General features: G+C 48.0%; 1 protein-coding gene across 1 annotated transcript; it reads right to left on the minus strand.

Moving 5' to 3' along the window:
* Positions 1–4,423: 4,423 nt before the first annotated feature.
* Positions 4,424–5,516, minus strand: LOC124670651 (GDSL esterase/lipase At1g71691-like). The gene is made up of 4 exons (XM_047207121.1): positions 5,402–5,516; positions 5,089–5,324; positions 4,721–4,994; positions 4,424–4,644 (listed from the first exon to the last, which is right to left on the minus strand). Exons 1-4 carry the CDS (start codon positions 5,454–5,456, stop codon positions 4,424–4,426), a joined length of 786 nt encoding a protein of 261 aa, XP_047063077.1. The 5' UTR covers positions 5,457–5,516.
* Positions 5,517–9,427: the final 3,911 nt, after the last annotated feature.

The following is a 9,427-nucleotide window of genomic DNA, read 5'->3' on the forward strand; positions in this document are numbered from 1 at the left end:
ACTAGAGGCGCCGGCGACCTCACGCTGACCCTGGCGGCGGCCTCAAGCGACTTGCTTCCAGGAGAGGAGATCGATCTGGCCTGCTGGATGCTGCTCGTCCGGGATGTGAATCGTAAAACATCAATACGTGATCAAGTTTTAGAGCCCTATAATCAGCACCAAGCCACCAACTAAGCTGTGCGGTAATCAAGGGATTGACAAAGCGAAGCAATAATCATCACCTCAGATTGTGGGAAAAATTAGTTTTGACCTACCAAAATTAGTAGGATAATATTTTGGTAAGTTAGAAATCATATGAAACCCCACATGTCACCATATTGAATGGGTACACGGGTACGCGGGTATGGGTTATACTATCCCATACCCATACCCTCTCTACCCAATGGGTACAATATTTTCCCATTTATATACCCATGGGTAAATTTTTATCCCATACCCGTATTACTATTGGGTTTTTACCCGCCGGGTACACGGGTAATGGGTACCCATTGCCATCCCTATCTCAGAGATAATTTCTTCGTCGCTATGTCCCCTGAAGCACTGGCAGAAGCAAGAGAATTACAAAGATTGGCTGCACACATCAGATTGAACTCCTTAGCTGATGACTCCTAGAGTTATGTCTGGGGATCCCCAAAATTTACCTTTAAGAAATACTACGAATTCTGTTTCAGAAACATTGTCCCACACAAGGCATTCTGTTGAATATATTGTGTACGTGTATATTGTGTACTCGGCCCACCTCCTAATTCCTTGTATAGTTGAGGTATCAGATTCCTCCCACGATTCCTAACCTAGCAGCCGCCGCCGTGCCTTCCCCCGCGCCGCCGCCCCCCCCCCTTGATCCGCCGCCGCGCTCTCCCCTGCGCCGCCGCCGCCTACCCTCGAGTCGCCGCCCCACCGCGCGCCTCTTCGCCTCGACGCCGACATGCAATCCCCGTCCTCCTCCATCTCCTCCGGTCCGGCGCGGGTGCCGGTGGTGAGGGCGGTGTGCGTCGTGCGAGACCGCACCATCTGCAACCGGCGCTCCTCGAGCTTGAGGTACGCCACGACCTTGGGGAAGGTGGGGTCCGGGAGGAGGGTGAGGTTGGAGGCGGCGTTCCCGTAGTCCTCGTGCAGGCCGGCGGTGAAGGTGGTGATGAGAAGCTCGTCGCCGATGGGCTCGCCGAGATCGCGGAGCTCGTCCGCAATCTTTTTGAGGCGCATGAAGTAGTCGTCGATGGAGGAGTCGAGCTGGTGGCAGCCGTAGAACTCGCCATGAAGGAGAACCTTGCGCTGAAGCTTGTTGTCGGTGAAGAGACCGTTGAGCTTGGTCCATAGTGATGTTTGGACCTCTTCACTTGCAAGTAATACGGGCTATATTTATTATCTTGTCATCCTTGATGATTTTTCCCATTATGTGTGGACCTTCCCGTTACGCCGCAAGTCCGATACTCTCGCCACTCTTGCCGCGTTTTACTCCTATGTCGCCACGCAGTTTGACGTCCCATTCTTGCGTTGCAAACCGACAACGGGAAGGAGTTTGACAACCTCGCCGTTCGCACTCTCCTCACCACCCATGGCACGACTTTTCGCCTCACATGCCCCTATACTTCGCAGCAGAATGGTCGCGCTGAACGCGTCCTCCGCATTCTTAATGACTGCGTTCGCACCCTCCTCTTTCATGCCTACATGCCTCCTCGTTTTTGACCTGACGCGCTCTCTACAGCCTCTGTTCTTCTTAACATTCGCCCGTGTCGCACCCGCGGCAACTTTGCTCCTCATCATCTTCTCTTCGGTGCACCTCCCTCTTATGACGAGCTTCGCATCTTCGGCTGTCTCTGCTATCCTAGCATCGCCGCCACTGCGCCTCATAAGCTTGCACCTCGCTCGCTAGTCTGTGTCTTCATCGGCTACCCACCCAACACCAAAGGATATCGCTGCTATGATCCCGTCTCTCATCGCGTCTTCACGTCGCGACACGTTTACTTTGACGAGATGCAGTTTCCTTTTCAGCAGGTACCCGCCGCCGCTCCTTCGCCGCCGGTACCCGCCTCGCCGTCCAGCATGGGCGGCCCTCGGACTCCGCCCGCCGGCCGGTCCAGCCTTGGACCGCCTCCTGGCTTTGGCGTTGCGTGCGCCTCGGGACGCGCTGCGACCTTCTCCGGTCGCGCCCCCTCGCCGCCCGGCTGCACGGCGTCCGACTCCGACTCCGACTCGGAGTCCGCCACGCTGCCCGCCGCGCCGACTCCACCGACTGCGGCGTCGCCCGCCTCCTCGGCTCCTGGCGTGGCCGGGGCCCCTGCTGCATCGACACCGGTCGTCGCTCCTACGACACGGTCTCGGACCGGCGTCCAACGCCCGAGTCTGAGATACTCTAGCGCCGAGTATCTCCTCGCGGCCTCCACGTCCGAGCCCTCTCCGGTTCCCGCCTCAGTACGAGCAGCCCTTCGGGATCCTCACTGGCTCGCCGCGATGCAGGATGAGTTCGCCGCCCTCCAGTGGAACCGCACTTGGACACTGGTTCCTCGGCCACCGCGCGCCAACGTCATCAGTGGCAAGTGGGTCTTTCGGCACAAGACTCACTCCGATGGCACCCTTGAGCGCTACAAGGCTCGATGGGTGGTCCGCGGGTTCCGTCAGCGTGCTGGCGTCGACTTCACCGAGACTTTTGCGCCGGTTGTTAAACCGGGCACGATTCGCACCATCCTACAGCTCGCTGTCTCCCGTGGCTGGCCAGTTCATCAGATGGATGTCTCTAATGCGTTCCTTCATGGTCATCTTACTGAGCAGGTTTATTGTGAGCAACCCACTGGCTTTGTCGACGCTTCTCATCCTGGACATGTGTGCTTGCTATCTCGGTCTCTCTATGGCCTCAAGCAAGCTCCTCGCGCCTGGTACCAGCGGATCACCAGTTTTCTGCAGACTATGGGCTTCTGTGTCACTCGCTCGGACGCTTCGCTGTTTGTCTATCACCATGGCGACATGACTGCATACTTGCTCATGTACGTCGATGACATCATCCTCACGGCCTCCTCTACAGCTCTCCTTCAGCAGCTTACTCTCCGGCTACGTGACGAGTTCGCCATCAAGGATCTGGGAGCCCTTCATTACTTTCTTGGCATTGAGGTCACGCGGCACCCTGATGGGTTCTTCCTTCATCAGCAGAAGTATGCACATGAGTTACTTGAGCGTGCTGGTATGCTCAACTGTCACCCTATCGCTATTCCTGTGGACACGAAGGCCAAGGTCTCGGCTCTAGACGGTTCCCCAGCTTCTGATGCTCCGTTCTACAGGTCCATAGTAGGTGCTCTTCAGTACCTGACGCTCACTCGTCCAGACTTGCAGTATGCTGTTCAGCAGGTGTGTCTCCATATGCACGCTCCTCGTGATTCCCATTGGACGCTCGTCAAACGGATTCTCCGCTACATCCGTGGCACGACGCATCTTGGACTCACTCTCACAGCGTCCCCCTCTATGGAGATGGTGGCTTACTCGGGTGCTGACTGGGCGGGCTGTCCCCCTCTTCTAGCTAGCCCATAGAACCAACGAGGAATTACACCATTTCATTCTCTCTCTTGCTGTTTGTCTTTAACCTTTGGGCATGTGGACTCGGCCCTGATCCAACACACAATGTAACTTTGTAATCAGCTTTTGTGCATATGAAATATAGATAGCATTAGGGGCCTTCCTTACTGTAAGTGTTCAAAAAAAAAGAATTTTCCAGTTTGCATTTATGCAACAAGAGTAGGTTACACTTTGTGGAGAAACTGGCGCTCGGTAACATGTAACATGCACCTGGTGAATAATTCCATGGAAAAAAAAATTAAGGCGCTATTTCGGCGCTAATAGCGCGCTATATCATATCTGAACAACCCACACTAAATTAATCAGTGTGCAATGCCTCATTAATAGCATGTTATAGCACATTATAACATATTTTAAGGCTGATCCTAGTTTCTCATAGTGCGCTATTTTTTCTTTGGAATAATTACACCCAGTGTGTAACAGAAATAAAAGTAGATACACACGGTCTGTCATTACGCAATCTTCCTCTCTTACTTTTCTTTCGTTTTTCAGATGCGATACTAGCATAGACTTCACACGATTTTTTAAAGAAAAAAACACGCTGAGCTGTTATTTCTTATTGATTTTTGCTTATTTGAGGGCCTGGTGTATGGTTCGAAGCCCAAGCTAACCAAATCGGGACAGCCCGGAACCAAAACACGAGGACATGCACACATGCGAACATGCCAAGTTCACACTGAAAAATCAAACGGAGAACAGGATCGCACGCAAAAATTGGCAAAGATGAACACACCCTTTCAGATCAGCCGCTGACATCAGCCGACTGAGATTTTACTTATTTTACCGGTGCCAACAAGACACGACGTGGCCGGGCGGAGCACGACGGCCGCCCAGATCGTTGGGAGCTAGTTCTCGACGGCTAGAGCGCCGCCAGCCTCGTGATGTTGATGGGGCGGACGTAGAGCCCTGGGTCGGTGGCGAGCGCGAACGCGGCCTCCGCCGATGCCGCCTGCGTTGGGTGGAAGCCGTCCCAGAAGAGGTAGTTGTCGCGGTTCGGGCACAGCGAAGCGAACTTGGTGCACTTGCCATCCCCGGACAGCCCGGCGCCGCCGCAACACCCCGTGTCCAGCACCGTCAGGTCTGCCCAAAAATATGACACATTAGCATAACTTGTTTTAGGTGGGGGGCGTTGCAGGCTTGCAGCTAGCTGACTTACTCAATGTAGGTGAGGCGGCGTGTTTGAGGACAGTCTCGGCCATGGCGGCCGAGTCGCAGATGGAGTAGTTCATGCCGGCGAGATCGACGCTCAGGTCCTGAAGCATCGACTGTAGCTTGGGGTACAGCTGCCTGGAGAGGTCGTTGGCCGTGCCGAAGCAACGGTACCCGTCCAGGTCCTTCTTTGCCGCCCCGGCGAACCTCTGCGATGGGCAGCAACCCACCATTGATGGGCTCACGATGCTGAACTTCCTCGCCCCGGCTGCATACAGCTCCTGCAACAACGACATGCCCAATATTTCTCAGCGCAAAACAACTCTGACAGACACAGTTCGTGTCTAGAACAATTAGAATTTTAGATATAGGCACCTGCAGGTAGCTCTTGTAAGCGGCTACGAGGCCTTCCAGAAACGCGGTGTCGTTGCGGCTAGGGGACAGGGTGGCGTTGCCGTCCACGTACTCGAACAGGTCGTTGCTGCCGACGCTGATGAAGACGAGGGACCTGGAGATGAGGTCGTACGAGCTGTTCCCCATCATCTGAACGGCAGACGTGAACTTCTCCAGCTGGTCCGTCATCGTGTACACTCTCCCGCACTGCAATAAAGCTGAGCCATGTTACAATTCTACCTATTCAGTTGGCGGAAAAGAAGAAGTCAGGCAGTGTGTGCGCGTACGTGTTTGCCCGTCTGATCCTGGAGTCCTGACCCTCCTGATGCGAAGTTGATGCCGGTCTTCATCTGCCCAAGGATTTTCTCGGGCGGCAGGGATGCATAGGCTGGTGGGCTCTCGGTGAATCCAAGAAACTGAGCTGTTCGCGCAAACAAACAAAACTGGTCAACCTTAAGGTTTTTCATACTTCCTCCGTCCCATGAAAGTTGTCCGAATTTTTTCAAAATTTGAATGTATATCTAGAAGCATGGGACGGAGGGAGTATTATGGCAAATATCTATACTTTGGACAACCGCATTGACACATGATTTGACCAATTTTGCTATTTCTCCGATTTATAATAAACTGTATGAGAACTTGGTGAAGAGAAATGTCAAACATATGTGGAAGGCTAGAATTCCACCTAAAATTTGGTTGTGCTTGATTTAGTATAATGCCATTGCTACTAAAAACAATATGCAAAAAAGGGTTGGCAGGGGGATTTTAGACGGAGATTCTATGATGAGTTGGAAACAATTCGTCATCTCTTCTTTACTTACCTAAATATACAAGTGGAGTGTAGTGAGCAAGTCTATTGGTGCATTGAATAGGCCTGGCAATTTTTCTCAGTATTTTTGTTGGATTGCAAGATCTTTTCCTGGGAAAACAAACTTGCATGTTGTTGGAGTTGGAGCTTCGTGTTGGGCTCTATGTAATTTAAGAGATCAAGCATGTTTTGGATTCAAATTAATAAATTCAGAGATTGTTATGCATGCTCATTTTTTAGACACTCACGCAAGACTTCTGTAAGTTGGTGACAATAATGATGTTTTAGCAGCTGTAGATGTTATCAAGTCAATGACACTTTCCCTCCACACCTCTACTTAGAGGAAGAGGAGATTTTACATTTCTGATCATCAGAGTTCATTGGAGGAAGAGGATCAGCCAGAATAATGCAAGCACGACAGTTTCTTTATTTTGGTTTGCTTAATTAACATACAACCTATTAAAACTAACACTCTTGTCAATACTGGGTCTATTACATTATTCCTTATCATTTAACATTTATATCTTCCTTTACTTTTATGTTTGGACCAAAAGTCTTTCTTATATTTTGATTTTTTTAGACACCTTTCATTATATTTTTATTTTTTATATTTTGCACTTCCTTAATTCTCATTTTGTTCAGTCTTTTCTATTTTGTTTTTATATGACAATATCTCAAATTTTTTCATGATTTTCCTGTTTTATTCTACTTTTAAAATAATACATATTTTCTGACTTATATGAATAATCTTATTGCCACCAGAAATACTTAGCTTGTTGGGCATTTTCTTCTTGTTCCTTTTTTCATGTTACTTTTTTAGATACATTTGAAGTAAAGGAGGATTTGTTTTACGTACATAGACATATCTTTTTACGAACATGAACATGTATTTATGCACATGAATATTAATTTACGAGATGAACATTGTTCCTTTATGGATATGAACATTAATTAGGAATAAACTATGTGAACAAAAATGTATAAAATATGTTTTCCTTGAGTTAGATATATTCAAAACAGGTATAAATATATACTTACTCTATTCTGAAAGAAGTGATTTAACTTTTTCTAGATACAAATATATTTCTACGCATTTCAGTGTGTAGATAGGTCTATATATCTAGATAAAGTTGAGTCACTCATTTTTTAATAGAGGTTGTATATATTTATTAAAATAATTTATTTGTTTTCTAAAATTAATATATATATGTAAATACTGAAATTATTATAAACATAAAAATGTACATGTGTTAATTGTCCGCACCAAATGTGGTCCATGCAAAGAAAGCTTCACACGTCACAAACTGTATTTGATTCTTAAAGACTCAAGTACAACCCTAGGATAACAAGAGGAACAAGTATGTGAACATTTTTTAATTAAACCTTTTAAAATTTAAACATTTTTAAAATTAGAATATTTTTAAAATTTAAACCTTTTCAAATTTGAACATTTTTCAAAATCTGAACATATTTCATATTTGAACTTTTAGATAATTGGCTAGGACGAGATGTCGTGGGTATGTGCGGTCGCGAGGGATTGACACACGTTAGGCACTGTATAGGAATTCTGAGGAAATTGTGATCTAGGGTGGCATTGTTTTGTCCGGGAGATCACAATAGTAATTTGAAGTCCTCTTAGGTTTTATGGTCTTTTATAGCACGAAAAGGGTTCAAGCTAGTTGAGCAAATTTCAAGAAAATTACAGAAACCACCACTCTTTGGTTCTGCTTTTGCAGATAGGACCAACTATATAAATTTGCTGCAGAAACCAGGAAGTCGACACGGCTATACCGGGATTTGGACCTCTCTATAACATATTGCACCAAAGGCTGGTGGTTTCTTCAGCAAACTATGTATTTAGTGCATTACACAAAATTAACAACATCTAAGATTGGTGGTTTCTTCATTTTAGGTCACAAAGTTCGCAAAGCACGCTGCCTGCCTAAAATATGTTCTTCAAAAGCGGATGGCCCGTTGGCTCAACCTCACTCCTTCCCTAAAATTTCTTAGTTCTCCTAAACTGTTCCAGTAGTAGCGTAAGCATTTTTTTAAATAACATTGCCCAAAGTAATTTGACGTCCACCGATTCCACATCGTACAAACAATACTGGTCCCACACTTCCGATGTTTCGCCTTTTTGTCTGCGCTCTGCTTACAACCATGTTATCTCTGTTGAGAGGCTTTGGCCCCCAGCGATTATCACCTTCGTGACCGAAAGGACATCAACTTTCACTTGTTCAGCAGGGGAAAAGATGTTGGCATCTCTCAAAGAAGAAAAGAAACGCTGCCTTCTATAGTTCTTTGTTGCATTTAAACTTTAAACCATATGCCATTATACTCTCTCTTCGGTAGGAGCGTAGCACATGCATCACGTACCTATCTGGTCAGCAAGGTTGTAGCCGTTGCTGAAGCGGCCGGTGGGCTTGTGCGTGGGAAAATCGACGCCGTAGCGCTGGTAGTTGGCCCTGCACTCGGCCGAGCAGTCCGGCAGGAAGTTGTTGTTGCCGACGTCCACCGTGGAGTCCCCGAGCACGTACATGGCCGGCATGAGCGGCTCCCTGGCGCCGGCAACTCGCAGCGCGAGCCCGGACACGCACAGCGCAACGACCACGAACGCCCCACCGTTTCTGGTCGCCATTGGAGCCCTCTCCTCCGCCGCCCTACTCACTTCTTCAGTGGTTAACGGGCTAGCTAGCGCTCATCTGAAGGTGGCACCCGCATGTCTTTATATACACTTGTTGACCCAGTGACCCACAATGTTGTTTGTGGAACGAACAAAGGCCGAGCCTTTATAATAATGCACAACGTGGGTATCTTCGAATACCTCGCCGCCGTAAGCTAGCGATCCGAGGGATATGCAGCGTATATCATGTTTGTTCTGTAATGCAGAAGCGGCTAACGGATCTTCATGTGTAACTCAGTCAAGCTAATTATTATTGTAACCTCTGAAAAAACAAATTATTGTATAACAAGTGCCAATTCCCAGTGGCAACGTACCATTGGATGTTCAGGTCGAGACATTGCACTTAAACGGCTTATGCCAGCGTACATACGGTACTGACTAATGAACGGCTACTAGCTAGTGGAAAATGAAGCTCAGGCTTGGATTATCAGTCAGTTCGCCGGTGGCCAATTAGGGTTCAGAAGATGAGTATACAAAGCTAGAACGAGACCGAGACGCGACGTCCCGACGGCATCGCGAGCTAGCTCCTAGCTAGCTGGCGCTGTGATTGCGAAGTGCATAGAATATATCAGCGCTGAACGGGACGTGGTCGGCGCGCCCTCGCCATTCACTACGTCGAAGCCATACATATATACGCCTTGTTGTTTAATCACTAGCGTATGCTATGTGTGTAAAATAACGACGTACTTAATGAGATACGTACGTGTCTGCATTCGTCAGGCATTTCGATGACCATTGCTCGCGTATCAATGTCAAAAAAAAGATTGTTCAGGTTTTTTTTGAAACATCATATATTACGCAAGCAAGCCACCTCATTAAAAATCTTCCAG

This window comes from Lolium rigidum, chromosome 7 (assembly GCF_022539505.1).
Source record: "Lolium rigidum isolate FL_2022 chromosome 7, APGP_CSIRO_Lrig_0.1, whole genome shotgun sequence".
In the NCBI taxonomy this organism is placed as follows: Eukaryota; Viridiplantae; Streptophyta; class Magnoliopsida; order Poales; family Poaceae; genus Lolium; species Lolium rigidum.

Bases quoted from the DNA above. Each gene is read 5' to 3' on its own strand.
- LOC124670651 (XM_047207121.1), bottom strand. From the start codon at position 5,456: ATGAAGACCGGCATCAACTTCGCATCAGGAGGGTCAGGACTCCAGGAT. The intron at 4,995-5,088 runs GTGCCTATATCT...TCGTTGTTGCAG, and splicing joins CTTACAAGAGCTACCTGCAG to GAGCTGTATGCAGCCGGGGC. The intron at 4,645-4,720 runs GTAAGTCAGCTA...ATTTTTGGGCAG, and splicing joins CGCCGCCTCACCTACATTGA to ACCTGACGGTGCTGGACACG.